The 23,482-nt window shown below is 31.9% G+C and overlaps 2 protein-coding genes across 2 annotated transcripts; both read right to left on the bottom strand.

Moving 5' to 3' along the window:
• On the bottom strand, window positions 1-23,479 carry LOC134699284 (uncharacterized). The gene is made up of 3 exons (XM_063560889.1): window positions 22,670-23,479; window positions 4,131-4,214; window positions 1-2,554 (listed from the first exon to the last, which is right to left on the bottom strand). Exons 1-3 carry the CDS (start codon window positions 23,325-23,327, stop codon window positions 243-245), a joined length of 3,054 nt encoding a protein of 1,017 aa, XP_063416959.1. The 5' UTR covers window positions 23,328-23,479; the 3' UTR covers window positions 1-242.
• On the bottom strand, window positions 8,667-16,117 carry LOC134699313 (uncharacterized). The gene is made up of 7 exons (XM_063560927.1): window positions 16,036-16,117; window positions 15,372-15,455; window positions 14,413-14,472; window positions 12,154-13,560; window positions 10,721-10,916; window positions 9,973-10,134; window positions 8,667-9,121 (listed from the first exon to the last, which is right to left on the bottom strand). Exons 4-7 carry the CDS (start codon window positions 13,288-13,290, stop codon window positions 8,667-8,669), a joined length of 1,950 nt encoding a protein of 649 aa, XP_063416997.1. The 5' UTR covers window positions 13,291-13,560; window positions 14,413-14,472; window positions 15,372-15,455; window positions 16,036-16,117.
• Window positions 23,480-23,482: the final 3 nt, after the last annotated feature.

Genomic DNA, 23,482 nt, shown 5'->3' on the forward strand with positions numbered 1-23,482 from the left:
AACGATTAAATGATTGTAATTCTGGTATATAATCATATTATAATCAAACTATAATCAAATTCATGATTAATATTCATAATGTCAAACAATAAAAAAATAATTTGATTGGACATGTCTTACTTCAAATAACTATTTGCAATTTCCCTATTATCATTTGATTACATATGTATTGCCTCAATATGTTCAACTGGTTATTCCTTAAGTATACATCAGTTTCCAATTACAATGGCAGACTAACAAGGCTATTGTGTTAATGATTTGTTTGACTTGGAATGCTTGCGCAACTTCTTCTCTATATACGTATAACCATTTTCTCTTGCCAATGCGTGTGGCGATTTTCCATCATCTCTGCATAACTTGGTATCTGCTCCTTTATCTAATAGTAAACGTACAATACTATCATATCCTAGTTGGCATGCATAAAACAGTGGTGTTGTTCCATCTGCTTTTGTAAGATTAACAGAGGCATTATATTGCAAAAGACATTCAACTATTTCAAAATGACCCAAACAGCAAGCAATATGCAATGGAGATGAGCCAGCCATGATATCAAAGACATACTCTTTTGACTTCAAGCGTACATACTGTTGAACACGAGGCTTTCCCTTTTCAAGGACAAAGTTGAATATGTTCTCCTTTAAGTTTTCTAATGTTTTCGAAGGACGAATCATCGCTTTAAATGAAATTAACTCCTTTCTGTGAATACATGAATTGACGTCAGCGTTGGATTCTAAAAGAAACCGAGTGATTTCAATATTTCCATTTGCTGAAGCGACGGTTATGGCGCTAGCACCAATGTACGTTCTCATTTCTACATTTGCTTTATTACTTATCAATAAACGAACCATTTCCATATTCCCTCTTTCACATGCGAGTAAAAGAGGAGTGGAACCATATGTATCATAAGTATTCACGTCTGCGTTTTTCTCTAAGAGCTTTTTCATGATGTCATAATGACCCTTCGAAGTAGCTTGAAAAAGCGGAGATAAATTAATGTCACCATCTATCATATTAATATTGACATCGGCATTATGTTTCAATAATGCTTCCACTATTTCGGTATAACCTTTCTCGCATGCAATAAAAAGAGGGGTAACTCTTATTTCATTGAACACGTTGATAAAATGGTTCTTCTTTAACAACAGGGAAACAATATCTTTATGACCGTTATGACAAGCCATATAGAGAGAAGTATTGCCATCATCTCTACATTGATTCACGTCCACGGCATTGTCTAACAGCCAACGAACAATATCAATATAACCTTCAAAACTTGCATTTATTATCGGATAGCTTCCTGAAGTACTCCATTCTTTTTTTTGAAGAGTATCCCGTGTGTTGGCGAGTTTCTCTTGCTGTGTCTTTTTTAGTTCCTTAACGAAAGATATGAATTTATATCTAAACGATTCATCATTCATATTTGAGTTGGCAATAACGGTTGATACTTTGCCATGTGACCAGTCATTCACTAATCTGTCCAAATACCACTTCAAGCTTTCATCAGTTAGTGCTATAGCGAATTCGTTTGTACTAATGTTTTTCGAATTTTTCCACTTAAACCGTTCATTTATGAGATTGTGATGCGAATGATTTATCAAACACTGAATCATTGTTCCTCCGAAGTAATGAGCCAAAAAATCAAATATTTTGTCATGGATGGTACTGTATGTTAAATTTCCTTTAGAAACTAGTGAACCATCTAAAGTATCTAATGCATCCATAAGTTCAGTCTTTGGTGTACCTGTATTCAATCTGCAAGCCATAAATACATCGTCTAAAACTTGTCGCTGTTCATCTGTGACTCGTCCGTCGAACCATTTAATCTCCAGAAAATTATTGAAAAGTACACATAAAACAAGACTACATATTTTTTTCTTGCCGTCATCACCACACCTATAAAGATTGTCCAATTCCTTCTTATAAAATTCGAACGGACTTTTGAACAAGTTGCTTACATCAATTCCCTCTTCTTCAGGAAGCCATTGTAGGGAACATAACAGGGGGAAAAAATCACTTGCTTGTGCAATGTCGTCTAAGTTTCTGTTACCAAAGTACTTTTCTTTAATTTTTATTTTCTCTGATTGTGTAAGACACATTTCTTTTGAGTTAAGATTGCATTCACATATCTTAAAAGGCTCCAATAAATTTATTTTATCATCCCTATAAACTTGTAATCTACAAGTTGCAATAATTTTGCAAGAGTCATCTGCAAGAATTTGTTCAATTTTCGGTAACATTTGTTGCCAAATCTCAAGCTGTGATTGGTTTGCAATAAATTTACCACAAACATCATCGACAACAAAAATAGTTTGTTTTCCGGGTAAATAATAGTCCCTTATATCTGTTGGTGTGAGAACTGGAACAATCATATAACCTTCTAATTGGAAATCAAGGGCGATGTGTCGAGCTAGGAATGTTTTCCCCATGCCTGGACTTCCGGTCAATGTAACGCAGCTCTTTTTATTCAGCTGATCTGATACATACTCGCTTGCTCTTGTAGGTACAAATTTGATGTCCTTAATTTTCCACTCTTCTGTATTTTTGTTCAATTGATCTAAAATGAAAAACAGAGGCAAATAATACAAGGTGACAAACTAAACCAATTAGTCGAAACGAATTGACAAGGCATTGCACAAATGGGTGACAAAAATGTGTAAAAAAACAGAGACTCAGAGACTTAGAAACAGGAAACCCAACAAAAACCGTTAATATTCTCAGCTGCTAAAATCCTTGACAAACTAGCATTATGTGAGTATTGCATAACAAAATAAAGTCCTGTACCGGTAACAAGTTCTTTGTATTAGATCAAATTGCGAACTTAATATATAGTTGTCATAACATACACGTAAACTTTATAAAACAAATCAAGTCAATATTGTAAAGCATTACGCACAAATGTGAGGAAGACATAGATTTTGAGCGAATCTTCTGAATTCAAAGACAATAACTCCGCATACAATAGTTAGACTGGATTACGATTCGAACTTCATTAGTAACTTGTCAATGTGAAACAATACATCAAGTTTCAAATCAGTATCTGCAAGCACGAAGGAAAAAAGTGTGGAAAACGGATTTACTGGTCTCACGAAGGTATAGACAGATAGACGGAGGGAGTTCAAAATAAAAGTCCCCATCAACTTTGTTAGATGGGGACTACATTTTGTAATAATATGAACATACAGTAATTTAATATTGTACTTGAAAGGAGTATAAAAAAAGAATAAGTACTTAGACATGTAAAAGTAACATGTTATTTTGTTATTCTTCAATGTTTTTTTTTAATTTAAATCAACATAAATAAATAGATATAATCACAGAACATACATTAAAAAAGATATTAATTTAGTATGTAAGAAAAAACAAACAGGATGTTCTGTTGTTAAAAATACTGAACCCTTCTTAATATTATCTGTGTAGCTTGTAGTTTATTCTTGACATTTTTAATTTCCAACATGTAAAAGTTAAATTTTGTCACGTTCAATTTTTTATAATAATGAGTGTAATAAACAGAGCAATGTCAACTTTGAACTGAGAACTTTGAACCTAATAGCGAAACATGTCAAGTATGAAGTGAAAAGTCATCTGAAAGTAAACATTGCCAACTTGGAGCTAACGAATGAGGATAAAAGTGTGAATTTCGAAGAAGGAAATGAAAATATCAACCAAGTGAAAAATGAAATCAAGACACTAATACATACACTGTATGTATCCGTCTGTAATAATTGTAGAAGATATTAATTTTTGAGCGCTATCTGATTGTAACTATGTCATAATTATCAAATACTCCATGCCCAGTAAAAAAAAATATCATGGGAGTCTCCATTGTCATTGAAATATTGATGAATGAACTCTCACTCAACTTAAAGAATTTTGTTTTATTTCAGCAATTTACAATGAAAATATCAGTTTAACATCATAAATGTTATCACATCAAAACGTATCAAATGGAGGATAACTGTCGCCAGGTTTTCATGTGGAGAATTGTGAAAAAGCTATTGGTCATTAAAAAAAATATTACAGATCATCTCATTGAATCTTCTATAAGGACTTGTGTAACTGGTACTAATTTAGTTCTCGCGCTGAACATTTTGAAATAAATGTCTTTTGCTCATCTTTATATTTGCACTTACCTCTTACATTCTTAGGAATGGCTTCTTCCTGTTCAGTTTGCAAAGTACTAAGTTTTGTTTTCAAACCAGATAAACCCAGTTCATCTGCAATTGATCAAAGCAAATGTTATCTGCATAATTTTCTTTGCCTATTAAATTCAGAACCATTACAGGTAAAGATAAACATTTGATATAATAAGTTATTAGTAACACAAGATACACAGAAATAACTCCATTGAGATCATTAGCTCATCTTTGTTGGCGTTATTGCCTTTCAAGGTTGCTCGGGTGTCTTCCTCCAACTTGGATAAGAAGTAGCAGATAACATTGGTCTAGATCTTTGATGAAATATGCAAATTTTGAAAGCAGTATGCAATTAATGTCAAGGACTTTTGATGTAAATATAGAAAATTGTGTGTTTTATCATAATTACGGCTATACATGTTTTTAAACACTATATGTTTGTTTGATTAACATTTTTCAACTTTGCCAAATAAGAGTAATTCAGATAAAGTAATATTTATAATAGAAAGTGTTATGAATTTACCTATTTTAGTATGTAGAAAGAAAACAAATTTGATGAGCCCGTTTTTTTCTTTTGCACAACCAGTAGCGAGAAACAAAATCCGGGGAATTTTTTTACTTTTTGAAGAAAACAAATCATGATAAAAACTTCATTTTGACAAATTATCAAATAATTATCCCAATTTTAAGAAAGACGACCCAGCCAAATTAAAGACATTGCGTGTTGTTCCCTAATATATAAAAAAAAATACCTTTGCAGCAGAAGGAAACTTGAAAATACAAAAATGGTCAAAATCGTTTGACAACCTTTAATTAGAAAACATAGCCTTAAATGGTGATTTTGGGTAGCAATACTCATTCAGAATTACATAAATATACTGATAAATAAATGTACATACATTTTGTAATTTGGATAGGGAAACAAGATGAATTGCTGTTATTTTAATTTGTCCAAACGCCTATATGGAGAAAAAGAAAATTTCGGATATGTTGATTAATAAGTCTGGTTTGTAATATTTGATATTGAATTGTGCATATATCCATAAAAGTTTAATTGAAATAGTTTTGATTTGTTATATTACTTTCAATCTAAGTATTGGAGTTTCAAGATTAAGAACATAACGTATACATTAGTCCTTGTCAACGATATTATGATTCAACTTGCATTTTTGCGTGAAATAGGTAAAATACTTTTAAACAAACTGCATTTGTAATTCAAGTAAAAACAGGAGACAAAGTTACTAAGCTGGTGATTAACTGAAATTAACATGATTGTATGTGAATTATTTAAGAAACACAATTAATGTTCTTAAGTACAGGTCCATGTAAGAATCAGGCAAACAGTGATAAGTCCATTTTGGCAAATTGATCAAATTTTATATTCTAGATATGGATTTACCTTATTAAAACTTGAATTTGAATTTTTTTTTCAAAAAAAAAATTTTTTGTGTTAAAAATGTTCATTTTCAAATTTCCCCGTAATGGCCCCTAAAAATGAGCATGGAAAACTACAAAAATGCACGTTTTAAAGTAATTTATCTTGCTTTAATAATATATTTTTTGTTGCTAGTATATACTTTATATAGAGTTCATATGTATAGTGATATGAAAACAGATTGAAAATTGATTTCAAATATTTTCTTCCCTAGCAACCGTAACCATGCAAATGTGATCAAAATGAATTTTAGAAAAATGCAAATTTCATCTAATTTCATTCTATTTTTTTAAGAAACAGCAACAGTATTCACACTTTTATTATATATTCCCTTTTAGTAGAAGCCCTATAGAATAAATTGAAACAAAAAAAAGTTCGGAAAATTTTGCTGTTGTAGGTGGCAGCACCATCAAAATCGTCAATTTTTCATTTTTTTTTTTAAATTTATGATTGTTACGTCCCATGTTGATCAAATTTAGGTGAAATATTCACTTATATCATGCCAATTCCTATACATATGATATACCAGGGTTTAAAGGGTTAATATTTTGCATTTTGAGTGTAACAATATATATAGCTTGTTTGTGTATGTTTGGAGAGGAGGGTCGCTTGAACTATTTCCAATGGGAAAAATGTTATGATTTACATAAGTGATGAGCCAAAGTCCACAATAATTGTGTTGTTACCTTGCAAGCATCAACAGTCTGAATTGATATAAATGAAGGATTTGATTTATAAGAACTGAATAATTTTCTCACATCTCACAAGCCACTGTAGTAAAGATATTTCAGCCACAGATTACTCAGTTTTGTGTCTCGAACACGGAATTTGTTTTTTTAGTAGATGTGATAAACAGTTATACCTGCAGAATGTTTGTTCACTGGTACGATCAGTAAAATAAAATAAAAGATGTTTATGGCACAAAGGTACCCCCTCCTCAATAATTATGTAAAATGCAAGAGTCAATGTTCTTTTATTCAGCATTTTTTCCCTTTCGAAGAGGACATTTCTGGTTAACTTACATGTATACAATGACAATTGGAGATAATGGAAGTAAAGCATAAAATGGAAAAAAGATAATAAGTTGTTCAAATGTTTAATTTCCCAAAACACAATTATATGACACAAGCAAAATCATTTGAACATATTTTATTAATGCTTCGTTGCAAATCATTATGGTACAAATATGTACTATAAACTTCTATTAAAAAGCGTTATTGCTTAGTACTTTAATAATTTGTGACAATTACTTTAATATAAAAAAAATGGTGTGATTGCCAATGAGACCACTTTCAACAAAATGACCCAAAAATTTTAAACTATATATATGTCACTGTACAGCTTTCAACAATAAGCAAGACCCATAACCAATGGTCAGCTATAAAAGACCCAAAAATGACAATGCTAAACAATTAAAACAATAAAACTAACAGCCGTATGAAGAAGATGTGGTGTCATTACCAATGAGACAACTCTCCACAAGAGACCAAAATCATACAGATATGTACAACTCTATGTCACTGTACAGCCTTCAACAATGAGCAAGGCCCATAACCAATAGTCAGCTTAAAAGACCCTAAAATAAACATGCTAAACAATTTAAATGAGAAAACTCTCCACAAGAGACCATAATGACAGACATTGACAACTATGTCACTGTACAGCCTTCAACAATGAGCAAGGCCCATACCCAATAGTCAGCTTAAAAAACCTTAAATTGACAATGCTAAACAATTCAAACGATAAAACTAACAGCCTTAATTATGTACAAAAAATGAATGAACAAGAAAGTGTCCTTACTAGTACACAGATGCCCCACTTAGACTATAATTTTCTATGTGTAATATACTGTTCTGAACAAGAATGTGTCCATATTACACTGGTGCCATACTCACACTGTCTTTTTCTATGTTCAGTGGACTTACAAACTTGGGTCAATTCTATAATTTGGAAATTACATTAGTAAAATCATACCATAGGGAAATAGGAAAAATATGTACTAAGTATATTTTTTTTGGATTTCCAACTTCATCAAAAACTACCTTGACAAAAAACTGTAACCTGAAGCAGAAAAGATAGATGGATAGACAGAAAAAACAAGCAGACAAAAATAAAACAAATGCACAGAACATTTTTTTACAAAAATTAGAACTCAATACGTTTGTGCAGTTGACCTAAAATTACTACTTAGTTGGATTTACATAAAAGTGCTTTACCACTTGACATGGTACCTAACACTAAAGGGAGATAACTGATGTAAAATCAGCTAAACATTTTAATTATGATGTGTTGACTAGGAAATATTAAGCCTCTCAATGATCAAAATAAGTGTTTTTAAAAATGCTATATTTCTGATAAATTGGTTAGCTCAAATATTTTGAAATTTTATATGTTTGTCAAAGGGTCAAAGTAAATACTTCATAAAAAATTTATGAACATTAAATTAGCCAAATTAATTTTAGTGAATGTGTTGGCTACCACCTTAAGACAGGGAAATCAAGTTTCAAAAACGTTTGAAATGAAAAATGTAGTATTACATGAACATGATGAAATTTCAAGTAAATAATTAAAGTTTTCTGAACACTTGTTGCACCTCTAAGTCTCTATTAATGATTTCAAAGTTATCAATTCTATTCATTGATACTGTCCTTCAACTCTTGTTCTTCAATAGCAGACAAGGCTGCCATAAGATCATCATCATCAATTTCTTGTTGTTTCACAGGTGTCTGGACTGAAAGTGATTTGCCTGCTAATCTGGAAAAGTATGACGTAATTTGTGCAACAGTCAGCCATTCATCAACTTGGAATAATCTTTTTCCATCAGAATCTCTTAAAGATTTCATTTGTTCACAAACTTCAACAGGATTTGATTTTTTTCCACTTGTCTCCCCATCTAAAAATTTATCTGTTAGAAATTTCTTAACCTGCACCGGGAATCGTATAGTCTTTTTTCCTTTCTGTAAAGCCCACCCCATTTGCTCACAGTTGAGTGTGTTTTCAACACTGCTATTTGGGGATGATAGTGTCTTGCATGTAATCACAACATGATTACACAGAGAAGCCCACTGTTCTCTTATTATATCATACGTTTTTTTTTTCTAGCTGTAAAGAATGTTTTCCACAGAGAACATGATTTTCCATTCCTTTATAGGTAATAAATTTTCTAATGCAACCAACTTCTGGACAAAAGAATAAAGCATCATTAGTTCCATTTTGATGAAGACTTTCAGTATCTTTACAGGACAGGTTACAGTTGCATTACCCGTATTTTTAGCAACTGTTTTGATATTTCCTGCTGGTGTTGAAGGCACTTTGAATGCTTCGTGAACAATGCATCCTGATCTGTGCTCTATTAGCTTGTTATTAGAAAGTTCAGCCATTTCATTAAAAGATATTAAGTTTCCTGTTCCGATGCCATAGGCTTTCCTCAAAACTAAACCCTGTTCAGAAACTTGGACATCATTATAACTATTTATTTTCTTTATTTTGTGACTGACAAGTTTTTGTTTTGACAGATCTATTTGTACAGTGGAAACTTGACATCCTGCAACACCTACAACCAGATTGAAAGATAATTTAGTTCTTTCTCATAGCAAACATTATCTTACAAAACAGAAATAAAATTAATACTCAACTTAAAAAATAATTCATGTAGCCATACAGCAGTTTAGATTTCTTGTGCTGCATAGCCACAGGTTATAGGGTGCGTTAGGTTCTATCTGTTAAGATATAGCAAATATAACTCGATATACTTGAGCCTGTAGTTAAAGTGGTTTTCTGTTGCTTATGTATTTCATATTTGTTTTTTGTATATATATATGTCTGTCCATATGTTTATCTTTGAGACAAATCTAATGGCAACACCAGTAATTAAGTTGCCAAATATATTTTAGTTTGCAGTGTGAGTCAAAGTTCTGAGTAAAGTAATATAAAACTTCAAATTTAAAAATAAATGATGCATGTACATTTTTATAATCAAATGGCTAGTTATTATCATAAACTTATCATGTTCTCTTATAAAGTATAACACAGCTCAGGAAAACTATGGCACTATGTCCTACATTTCAAGCATAAAAGGGACATTGGTTTATTTTGGGGTTTATGTCAGTATAACATGATAAGATGAGTTTTTAGGTAAGGACATTGTTTGTTTATCTAGATTTAGATGTACTTTTATTAATTTTCCGCTCTATTGAGCTGGTCAATATTTGTATCAGATTTCAGATTCAAATTTTTTGGTCTTGAGCAACACTAAAGAGAGTGACATTTATAAATTGTTGAATCAGACATCTGATGGAGTAAAAATTAGTATTATTACAGAGACATTCATTATGGATATGTTTTTCTTCACTTGTGCAACTATGTTACATACATTATGCTTTATTATATTAAATCATAATTTACCTATTCCAAAATCAAGGGCAGTTTTCATGTCTGAAGCAGACAAATTATTATTTCCATTGGCTACATAGGTCTTCATCTTCGTCCTCATATGGGCTATCTTGGAGTCACAGTACGATTTACCAGCTTGTGGCTCTGAATAGCAGTAATGTTTTATCTGTATTCCTGTAACATATATATTGAATTCTTAAGTTATGTCATCATGGTCAATTTACAAGTGTGTATACAATTTTGCAAGTGAGTGCAGTAACAAGCTTTTACCTAAATTTATTCATTAGTTCTCTTGACCAGAAAGTTTTCTTGTTTGATTTTTTTAAACAAGTAAAAAGTTAATTTTAGGTTAAATAGAAACATAGATTTAAAGTCCTTCCATTCAACTTTATTACACTTCTCAGTTACTCTGTAATTCTCATATCACTGATTTAAAACTGACAATTCACACTTCATATATATCAAATAAGCATTTGGTATTTAAAAACATATTAAAAATATATATTGAGAGAAACAGTATTCTGCAAAAAAAAGCAACTAAATATAAGAAGAACTTTAAAATAAATATTTTATAAATATCAATTTCACTTTTACTGAAGTAATTGTCTGGAAACCAAATGTCAATAGACAATACCAAACCAAGACGACAACGCCATAATATTGAAGTAATTGTTTGCAGAGAATAATTTATAATAAGGTATCAGAGCATTGTCATCAACTTTTGTTGATTTCATAAAAGGTATCTACATGTATACTGTACCTGTTTGTTTAATTATTTCTGGTAAACATAACCACATATGGCCACAGTGATAGCATCCTGCGTTGTCAGATCGTAACATAATCTCTGTGATGTGTGGAAGCTGCTCTTTCATTGTTACTAAAACATTCTCCAACAAAGATGTCACACTTAACCAGTCTTGTTTTGCTGAATCTAATACATGAGTGAAGGTCTTATGCTGAAAATAAATTGAAAAAATACACTATGACATTTGTTATTAGCTGATTATAGTTAAGTTCATTTCATTTTAAGTTAAGGGTAAGATTTACACACTGAAAAAACATGAATTACAGACCTGGTATACACGTACTACTTGTATAAAAGAGGGACGAAAGACACCAAAGGGACAGTCAAACTCGTAAATCTAAAACAAACTGACAACGCCATGGCTAAAAATGAAAAAGACAAACAGAAAAACAATAGTACACATGACACAACATAGAAAACTAAAGAATAAACAACACGAACCCCACCAAAAACTAGGGGTGATCTCAGGTGCTCCGGAAGCTAAGCAGATCCTGCTCCACATGCGGCACCCGTCGTGTTGCTTATGTGATTACAAATCCGGTAAATAGTCTAATTCGGTAGGTCAAATTCATGAAAGGGAAGGGGATTGTAGTTACGACGTAACATAATAAGAACCACAATGTACCAATTTTTGTGTCTTTTTCTATAAGAAGAAAGAATACTTTTTTTAAACAAATTTCAACTTATTGGTAAATATATGCTGTTATAAATAGATTAAAGAAATAAATCTAGATTGAGAATGTATCAGCCATTTTTTAACACATTTTCACTATTTCTAGACCTATGTCTGACATATTACATGTATTAGCCGAATTGTAAAAGTCATTTGTTAGGTCTTGATAGTAAATTTCAGAGCAAAAATGTGTCCACAGTAGGTTTACAAATACATGTACCCCTTACCATTACCCATGTTCAGTGAACTGTAAAATTGTGTCAAATTTCAATAATCAGATGTACTTTGTTTCAACTTAATGTGACTTTAATTTCATAATAAACTTCATGTATTTTTTCTGACATTTGGATCCATTAAAACATTTAATCCTGCTGCAAATGATTGCACCTGTCCCAAGTCAGGAATCTGATGTACAGTAGTTTCTTTTGTTTATGTAATATATATGTGTTTCTCGTTTCTCGTTTTGTTTATATAGATTAGACCGTTGATTTTCCCGTTTGAATGGTTTTACACTAGTATTTTGGTACACTTTATAGCTTGTTGTTCGGTGTGAGCCAAGGCTCTGTGTTGAAGGCCGTACTTTAACCTATAATGGTTTACTTTTTAAATTGTTATTTGGATGGAGAGTTGTCTCATTGGCACTCACATCACATCTTCCTATATCTATGCATACGCAAGCATAGACTAAGAAACATAATTTCACACATGTACTTACTTTCATTGCATTTTCTTGATCTTTAAAAATGCAAACAGTGACATGCCAGTTTTTACCTCTTTGCCCAAACCAATCTGTTTGCTTTTCTCTGTATTTGAGTGGCAAGAACTTCATAGCCCAGTCCATTACTAACATGGCCTGGTGTGTTTCTAGTGATTCAAGCATATTTATTCTAAACCTGTCTTGATTTACTGTTCTAACAATATGTGACTTCCAATTATATATTTGTGTGGTGGCATCTGACAATCTCTTGGTGTGTTCTTCTTTCAAATCTGTGTCTTCAAAATTTGCTATAAGGATCTTTAATTTCAACTCTATTTCTTTCAGAATTTGACATCTATCGCAATGCAAACTATGTGTATGATTACATTTAGACTGGAAGTTTTCATCCTTAGGATCACTAAGACTCCATTTAATACAATGGTCAGCACACATATCAGATTCTTGTACATGTAGCCTGAAATCAGTTTTCATGTATACTTTGCTAGCAGTTAACATATTGCTTAATTCAGTATGCTGTTCAGTAGATATAATATTTATCTCTTTAAGTTTATCTGTACACTCATATGCATGTAATGCCTGATAGCCTTCAACTCCCTCTGCTGCAATGTTGTCCAGCCCATGAAGATTTGTTCTCTTTGATGCTGCACAAGCCTTCAAGATGTAAAATAAAGTTGATCTACCTAAAGGTTCAAAAGCTGTGTCTTTACAGTAAACTTCATACATCTGAATAATTTGAGAATGGCAAGAGGTTCTTGCAACATCAGGAATTGTTATGTGTTCTCCAGTATCTAAATTGATATTCCTAGTCCCAAATGAAACAATTTGGACAAAACATGGATCAAAAAAGAAGTCTAAGGCATGTTGAAGCTTGACTTGATCCATTCTGCTTCGTGGTTGTTTAACTTTTTCTGGTATAGTGATTCCTTGAGTAACAGATAACAATCTTGCTTGGTCTATTTTGTAAACAGTTAAATCTGGTATGTGTTTTAACAGTTCCTGTTTTGTCATCTTCCTTGCTATAACTGAAAGAATTTGTGATTTTAAATTACTGTTTGTGGTTTCCTCATATAATTTCAAAACTGAGTTTGTGAGATCAGACTCTGTTGGTGTTTTACTGGTTATCATTTCTGGCATGATTAATTTCTTTAGTTCTTGTGATTGCCCAGGTGCAATAAGATTGAGAACTGAGTCCACAGATTCTTCTGCTTTACGTTTATAGTACCTGATTGTACTCAATTTAGCCTCGTCTATGTTGGTACGTAATTGGCCTCTAAGGGGACTTGATTTTCCTCTACTAGCAAGATCAATTACTTCATTTGCCACTTCTAATGTGTTTGTGTCAATAGTATCACTCCAGTTAGAAATCTGAGATAGATGTTGTGAAAACTGGGTTCCTTCGGATGTCTGTAATATGAAAACATTCAACAATCAGTACACAAATCATTAAAATGAGATGCATAAAAGCTTATTATTTCAGATATTTGAAGATCTGGATGCTTCATATTTTGTTTATAGATGCCTTATGCTGTCTGTCATATGACCAATATTATTGACCTCATTTCAGGGTTAAGTGACTACTTGAGAAAAAAAATTCTATCTTTATTTCTATCTTATTACATGTACATGTACATGTAATAGGATAACTAGATAACTACATAAAAAAAAATCTGTTAGTTTTCTAGTTTGAATTGTTTTGCATGGTCATTTCAAGCCTATATAGTATGAGATTTGCTCATTGTTGAAGAACATTCAGTGACTTATAGCTGTAAATTTCTGGATCATTTTGGTCTCTTGTGGTGAGTTATCTCATAGGCAATCATATCACATCTTCTTTTACATATATATATATATTTGGTATGTGCAACCTCATACCTGTCAGACAGTTTTTACTTAAAATCAAGGCTCAACCTCATTTCATGGAACAGTGAACAAGGTCAAGTTTCAATATTCAAGTCTATATCTTTGATAATATAACCAATAAGTCTTCTATATTTGGACATTTTCATGGTTCAATGGTCAAAGTTCAGTTTTTGTGATTTGGTCTATTTCTCATATATATTCTATAAGAATTTAGTCAATTATATTTGGTGTATGGAATGGTAAGAAGTACATGTCTGTCAGGCAGTAATCATTTCTTCTTTTCTTACTTTCCAACCATCAACATAAATTTAACTGAGAACAACACTAAACCAGGGAAAATATTTCAGTGTGTCCACTCTTGTCTATACAGTAAACTTTCTGAATGTTTAAACTTACACTGTCAAAACAATCCTCTTCTATATTCTTCAAACATACTTGTTTCGATTTATCCTCTTTCTACAACAGAAAAAATGCTTTTAAGTCAACAGTATATACATAAAATAAAAAAGTAATATAAATTGGAAAAAAATCATTTAAGGTGTAATGAAGTTAGCATAATTAGTATCCAACATATAAAAATATAATACTATGATAATGTGGCTTGCAGCTTGATACAAATGCAGATGTTTAACCCTGAGCAAATTGGACGTACCAGTATGCAAAATTCAAACTTGATATAGCTCTCAATTTGGAAAGCAATTAAATTTTTTGAAAAAGCATAGGTTTTCAAAAATTTTAAATAACAGTTAAAATCAATTTCTTGTCTTGAAACCAAGCGTCTTTGTAAAACTATGATGACAGTGCAATAACATTGTTTGTATATATGGCTATAACATTTTGCAGTCATAAAAAATGCTTATATAATTTAGTAACTAAAGGCATGTATTGAACCCTAGAACAACAAATGACATAAAGTTTAGAATATCTCACCAAAATGAATATGTGTACTAAGTTTCAAGTTAGTGTGACTTCAATTTCAACATGTACTACCTTGACCAAAAACTTTAACCTGATGCAGTACCGACGGTCAAGAATATACAAATAAGTTGACATGACCAGATTTGTCAGCCTAAGTAGTTATTGCCCTTTATGCATTCTTCATAAATTCTTTAATTCTTCTACATACATGCAATAATTGTAGCCATAAGGGCTGCCAAAAATATGGTCAAAGTTACAAAACTCATGAAAAGAATAAAATCAAACTAGAACTAGAACTACGATTTAAGTCACTTAAGATATAAATAGAAGTTTAATTTAGCTTAGGTAGTCTTGGAGGACTAGCTTCAATAATGTTTTAATACTCTCTGATAGTAACTAGCACTTTTTTCTCTATTAATTAATAAAGTAATACTCACATTATTTTCAAATTGTTGGATAGGATGTTCTCTCAATTTGTATCAAGATTCATATGTACTTTCTTGGTCAACTTGATCAATGTACTGAAAAATAAACAGAAATGATTGAAATCTATATATGGAATATCATTACAACAGCATAAATAATTACATTCCAAACATTTATGAGTGACAAGAAATATAAATTACATTTTATACATCAGCCATGTCCATAACATTGAATGACAAATGTGATTTCTCTATATTAATTCACAAGGTAACAGTTGACAGGAAGCCATGTACCAGTAACCTTGTATGTACCTGCGACAATATTTTTACTGCAAAATGGCATGAAATAATCTCACTTCTTTAATATATATATTAAAATTAATTCGATGGGAATTTGTGTTATAGTTTTTATTATATATATATATATATATATAGTATTTGGTAAAAGTAGCTACAATGTATAGAAGCAGCACACATTTTTAGTATGATCCCCTTGGTTGAAGCTGCAACCTATGGTTTTAATGGTAAACAAAAAAGCTACCAGACCAGAAGACAGTTTAAAAAATTCAAAATAATGAATAAAACTAGGATTGATGATGACAGAAAAACATCCAAATTGCTGTAAAAGGACAACTATGTAACATCAATAATTCAGCACTTATTCAAAATACCATACCTCATTATAACATTCATTTTCTTCTGGTGTATTTGGAATTAGGTCATTACACTTTTTCTTACATCCATTACAAATTCCTGAAAGTAAATATAATTATTTCTAATGAAAGAAGAATCCTATGAGACATGAATTATAAACATGATAAATACATAATGAAATACAATTGTAACTCCCTTGCAAAATCCGAATATACCGGGGTATACAATATAAGGTCAATGACAATGCCAGAAAAATATCAACTTTTTTGTTTGAGGCCGAGAAGCTGGGAAAGGGCAAGCACATAATTTGGTCTATAAAAAGTGTAAAGAATTTTAAACCATAATTGACAACTTTATAATTTTTAACATGGATTTTCATATTTGGATGTGCAGTAATGAACCATTTTTCAAAAAAAATATATTTTTAAGCCTATAGCAAAAAAATTGAAACAAATCTTCTTCATGACAAGCAATGTGTATACAACCATGACAACTATTTAGATATATTTGCAATAATAAATAATTACATTAGATGTATGTTTCATTATAATACGTTATTCTGATTGGCTAATTGCACATCACATGTTATTCCGTAAGCAATTGCATGAGACAATAACATTTCATTCATGATGACACGAGGTCCCACAATAAAGTGCACAAGTGAATTTAAAAATTAAACTGCATGAAAATCGTGTTTTCATAATCCTAGCTAAAAAATGTAATTATAAGTATTGAATGCTTCTTTTTGTAACTTTATAGGGTTGTGAAAGCGTTGACTGTGCATACATTTTTAGAATGAAGCGCTTCCGCGCTTCATACAAAATGTACTTCGGTCAACGGTTTTACACCCCAATAAATTTACAAAAAGAAGCATTCAATTCTTAAATAATGTTTTACCTGAACCTACAAGGTTGAAGACATCCAAACTTGTTTAGGATAGTTTTGCTCATCAATGGAGTCACCCCTTTCTGTGGCTGCTGCTTTCCTACATGCAATGGGAAGGTACACTTTTTACTTGCTTTCCAGTTTATTCCTAGACTGTATCTGTGGTATGGACAAACAGTCATTTCTTGGTCAAACCTTGAAAGAAATTTTTTGTTTTTAAATGTTTTCATTGTCTTCTCTCAGAATAGCAATTTAGGTTTCATTATGTAGGCTACATGTACATTTGTATATACTGCAGCTGTATTATTTGAGCAGTCAAATTGCATTGACTGTATATTCATATGTCATATAAGGTCCATGACCGTATATCACCTTGTTTATGACGTTGACAATGGGTTTCCGTAGAGTTTTATTTATGACGTCAATAAAACATACAGGTTTGCGGAAATTTAATGTCGTCCTCTTCAAATTAAGAAATGATGTTCTTTACCAAAATAACTTCATTTAAAACATTTTTAAGAGTTGCAGTATATAAAGAATAACCATACATTGTCTCGAAATATCAATTTGTTATTTGATCTCGGCTATAGTCGCCGTCAGCTAAAATTCGTAGCGGTTATCGGTAAAAATAATCTAAACTATCAACCGCGTTCTCTCGAGATATAGTTTTTCTCATTCCATTCATAAATCGCAAGAAGAAAAACCACTACTGACCTACCTTTTAAGTGATCGCACTGTAATAATCCTGACCTTCACATTTTCCAGAATGTTTTCCATTGTAATTCCGCCATCTTCGTTTCTATGAGGATCATTTGTTTACATGTGAAATTCTTCATTTACGCAGTTTCCTGAAATGTTCTTTTCATTGATGTGATACGGTTTCCCGCGCTTTATGCAAATGTTATGAAATTGAACTCCAGGGGAACACTTCCGGAAAAAACAATGGCGGATTCCACCATTGAAAATAGTCTTGGAAAATGTGAAGGTCAGGATTATCACAGTGCAATCACTTAAAAGGTAGGTCAGTAGTGGTTTTTCTTTTTGCGATTTATGAATGGAATGTGAAAAACTATATCTCGAGTGAACGTGGTTAGATTATTTTAATTGATAACCGCTACGAATTTCAGCTGACGGCGACTATAGAAACAGGTAGAAATGCTCGGCACAGCCTCGCTTTCTACCTGTTTCTAAGCCTTGTACAAATAACATTGATATTTGGAGACAATGTATGGTTATTCTATATACATGTACATGTACATCTAGGTTGACAAGTGTTAAATATGCTTAATGTGAAACACTTTTATAGCTATAAAGTGTCGCTCACCTACAATGTATTTAGAATTTGTTGCAAGATTTTGTTGGTGTTGTGTCATTGTTTTATGTTATGTTTTAGACCATATGAATTTGATATATGATGTCACGCCAAAATGATCATTACGTTTGGTAATCATTAAAGAAAACTATAACTATATGTTTAATCTCTTGTCATTTCTTCGAAAATGATAACAACGAGGAGACGCTTGCATGTTTTTAAACTTAGATATATATATATATGTGCCCCTCCATCAGTCAGTATGCACACATGTAATCCTCTGAAAGCAAAAGGGTTATCTATTTTCATAGGCTTAGGGGACTCAGTAAATGTACTTTGCAACCTCAATTGTTTAAAGTTAGTTTTTGGTCTGTGTTCACTGTGTTCAGTTTTTTTTTCTGTGTTTTTAACATGATTGGGTAATTATTTCTATCATTACTTACCCAGTTCCTAATGTTTTTAGGAGATACTGTTTCATCTTTATAAAGGGGGGGGGGGGGGGGGGGGTCTAGGACATTTTAAAAGGCAGGACAGAAGTTTTGAATATATATACAAAAATCAGGCAACCTGTCAAATAAAAACACACTGACAGGCTGGACAATTTATGTAAAAAAATAAAAGAAAAACTAATTACAAACATGGCAGGACCAAATAAAAATGATACAATGTAGATAGATTGAAAAATAAAAAGGCAAGACAACAATTCAGGACAAAATTTTCATTTCAGCCCCACCCCTCATAACAATTAAATGAATTTCATAGCTCCCTTAACAGCTTGATGGATGGTTGTGCTATATATTTTACCAAAAACACTCGAGTTAATGGTGGTTCGTCCTATGGAACTGGGACTGGGAGGCATAAACAAAATACATGATGTAATGTAACAGTTTATCGTGGGTGTTATACACATATATAACTTATTGTGTCTTTGTTTGTTTTAGTGGTATTAATTATTTTGGGTGTGGGGAAAGAGGCAGCATATTCATTTACCTGAAAATACCACATCTCAGAGCTATTAATTCTCCCTCACTGCAAACGGCTGGTTCGTGCGTAGTTTGATGACCTCCACATAGTCTTAGCTCTTGCAAATGCCGCGTAATGTCTTTGTCACATTCCGCCAGCTTTCTCATACATTTATCTTGTTTATATACAGGATAATACCCACATATGTGGGTTGAAAACAGACTTAGACTGCATTTCAAGTCCGGCGGGAGTGACTCGTCTGCCATTTGTTATGTTGTTGTGCAGACTACGCCCCTTCTGTTTTATACTATGATTCTTTTTTTTTATCTTATCAATAAAAGCATACAAATTGTTCATTCTAAAATTTAATAGCGCTATCATGCCGTCAAATCAATTACAACGTCGAATGACGTCAAATAATATATGACGTAATGAGGTAAAAAAAAGAAAACAACAACAAAACTAATAACCACATGATGAATAAAATATATAAAATGTATTCAATAATTGAAGGATATGTTTTTTCCCGAAATATTACGAAAGGGAAAAAATAATCTTATTTTTACACAAAGGACATATATGTCCTTCCCGCAGTAAGCCAGGGGAGGACACATATGTCCTTCCCGCAGTAAGAGGGTTAAAAGAGGTAACCAAGCAAGGGAGATAAACAATACCGCGAAAGACGCATTTCGATGATTTTACTTTAGTGAATAACATTTTTTAAATAAAAATTTCCAAACTTTTTATTCATTGAAAGAGAAGATATGTATCAAAAGATTTCAAATATAATAAAACTTGTGTGCTAGACATCTGCTGTTTACAGAAAATCAATATCGAAGTTGACCTACTTCCAATGCGTTGCACTGTTACTGTTGCAATGCGGACGGCGAATGCATTCAATCTATTTTTTGCTAGACAAATATGGCATACATTGATGTAATACTATGGTTTTGTCACTTTTATTAATGGATTACAAAGTTCCCAAAATTTCACCATATTCCGTGTATATGGACTTATCAGTTTTTATTTGATTTGCCTGATTCTTACATGGACCTGTACTTAAAACTTTGAGAGTCTTATTAAAAGAATGAATTACAACTTTAATTTCCAAATTTCAGAAACTTTACCTAATGCACCAATACAATGATGGTTGCTAGGCATTTTATAATTACATGAGAATGGCTGGTATAGTCTATGATGACATATCTGACCCCTTACATTTTGAATAGGATCTATATCATAGATCGTAGGTATTTTTATATCAAGTAAGGGTTTGTGCTTAGGAGTTTAGACATGACCTTGAACTCTGTTATTTTGCTTTTTTACCAAATAAAAGTAAAATTCGGTTTACACCCTTTTCTTAATACTTTTCGGCTTTATTGGTTACAATTTCCTTACAAAATATAATAAAAGAAGACTGCAGGTCAAAATCAAGGTCGTCAAACTTTACGTCAACTTTAAGATCATTGAATGCAAAACTTGGTTAAAGTGATTTTGATTTTGTATCTGTCCCTTTTTTAAAACTATTTTGATAAACAAAACAAATGTTAAAACTCTTTTTTAAAACACAAAAAACGACACTTTTCCGTTCCCGTAGCAACCCCCATAGCAACCTATTTCCCTAATCTTTTGTGATAAATTGTTCATAGGAAACAGTGATGATAGTTTACATTTATTATCTAAGTACAATTGGATTTGAATGTAAAAGTGTAAAATGATGTCATGAAAAAATCCTTTTGCCTTCTTGAATACATTAAAAACTCCACTGTTTAAATTAGTGCTGCCCCCGATTTCCATTTTGTCAGAATTAAATTTTACCTTTCATCTGAATCATTAATGAACAAAAGTCAAAACATTCATCAAAATTGAAATGTGTGCATGATAACTGCTTAGAATGGGTAATTTTGTTCGTCAACATATGCGCATTCATTTTTTATAGGCAAAGTAAAAGGGGACCAGTAACCATGGCAACAGGGGCTTAAACAATTGTCTGTTAACATAAATTTGTTTAGCTACAATCAAACCAAGTTTAAGAAAATCTGAGACTATGCCTATCGCAACTTGGTTTTTGGTCACAGCTAAGAGCTATTAAATAGTACCGAAAGGCGAATTACCGAATAAGGCTTATCACGAGGTTTGGACTTACACGAACAACACAACAAGTATTTGATGTTGAACACGATCTACTTACCCTTCTATATGGTAAGAGATCACCACATGTTGTTTTGGGTTTCGTGTTACTTAGTCTCTTGTTGTTTATGTTGTATTTTGAACGTTGTTATTTCTTTTTGAGTCGTTTTTGTTTGCTCTGTCAGTTTATTCTCCACATATTAATTATATAATTTGAATAAACCTTTTGCATCTTTTACCTTTCATTTTTGGTACATTATTACCATCTAGTTTTTAAAAAAATGCTCCCGTACGTACACAGGCAAAATTTGCTCACATGAAATTCACATGAGTCTCAAATTAAATTCACATGAAAAATTTCACGTGAGATTCACCTTAATCGAGCTTATACATGAATCTCCCGTGAAAATGTTCGTGTGATCTTCACGTGAATTGAGATTCACATGAATCTGATATGAAATTTTTCACATAAATTTCACGCGAAATCTACATTTTTTTTAATATTTTTCATGATTCTGATTTAATTTGAAAATTTAGATGTTATTTGAATTACTCTTTTAAAAATTCATGTGAATTTCACATGAAAAAAAATTCCGTGATTTTTATGTGAAATTTACATGAGTTTCACATGAGAATCATGTGAAACTCACAAATACTGATTCACGTGAGTTTCACTTTTAAGCTCGTATGAGGTGAAATTGATGTGAATTTCACGTGAAATTTGCCTGTGTATATCATGTAACTATTGATGCATTTGAGTCTTCAAATTTTTAAGTAAAATCTTGCATAAGCTCAAACCAATATGATATAGTGTTATAAACTGGCTGTTTCTGTCTTGGCACTGGTATATATTCAAGGTTTGCTGTATTTTATACAGCTGATCGAAAATCTTTACCAGTGCCAATACAGAAACAGCCAGTACCTAACACTTTTATTAAATACTCCAACATTTTCAATACATACTTGTTATGAATGCTGTATTACATATATCAAATGTGATCTGAATATAGGTCCAATTTTTCCAATGCGGACTGGCAATGATGTAAATACTGGGCCAATTTTTCAGATACGGACTTGCAATGGATCCTGAGTGGACACTATATGTTTACGTGTAATTCAGGTTTCATTGCAATTGGACCTGGCAGAAAAGTACTATACATCACGTGATTTATATGATCAGGACGACGTCACCAGCATATCACATGACGATTTGCTAGTATAATACATCAATATCAATTTTCGTATGTATAAAAATGACATGTGTGCCACTTTTTTTTGTCAAACACACACCAAAAATAATAAACAATAATTAAATATAACACTGAAATAGTAATTTTGTTACTTGTATATTTCTAGATTTACTTACTAATGTTACTTTGGTGACGCAGCTCATCAACACTATTACTAACCGCAGACATATTTGATTGCATTATTGTTTCTCTTTCAATCAAAATTTCCAATTGTCGAAGGTACATTTGTTCTGTTTCCGGGTCTATGCAGCAAACTTTAACTTTTTCGATTTTTGACACATATTCTCTATTATGTTTATTCATGTATACCTCAAGTCTACTTGCAATGTCTATGAACAATGAGAACCTATTATTTAGTTCTATGTCTGATATATTTGAATTCACATTATGTGCAAAATCATTCCGGCTACGCCTGATACGTTCAACATCATCTCCAATTGTAGTTTCTGTCGGAGTTGGTGGATTTTTATCCCAGCCTTGTGTTGGCTCTTTTACTAACTCCAAATTTCTTATTATCTTGTACATCAGAGCAACATCAAAATCAGCATATTGTTTTGTTCGGACAGTTGCTATGACACCTAATTCAAAGGCTCTCAGTGAGGATAGGTAAACATTCTTATGAATCAGGCCTTCTAGAGACGTGGGTGGCACTTTCACAAAAAGCAATTCCCGGAGTATGTTTGGAAGCTCAATCTGTGTGACTATGAATAATCTTATAATGTTACTTATGTTCACACTGAAGTCTGAGGATAAAGTCGAATTTGTTGTGCCCATGTCTTTGCTACAGTAAAATTTTCAATTCGCAGGTTCTTCTTCGGAAAATCATAAGACCTGGCATGTCTTTAGTAATCACTAGCTTCTGAAGTACACTGTATCTTACATCTTTTGAAAATTATTGTAATACCATAAACATATGCACCCTAAGATCA

This window comes from Mytilus trossulus, unplaced genomic scaffold (assembly GCF_036588685.1).
Source record: "Mytilus trossulus isolate FHL-02 unplaced genomic scaffold, PNRI_Mtr1.1.1.hap1 h1tg000050l__unscaffolded, whole genome shotgun sequence".
NCBI classification, from domain to species: domain Eukaryota; kingdom Metazoa; phylum Mollusca; class Bivalvia; order Mytilida; family Mytilidae; genus Mytilus; species Mytilus trossulus.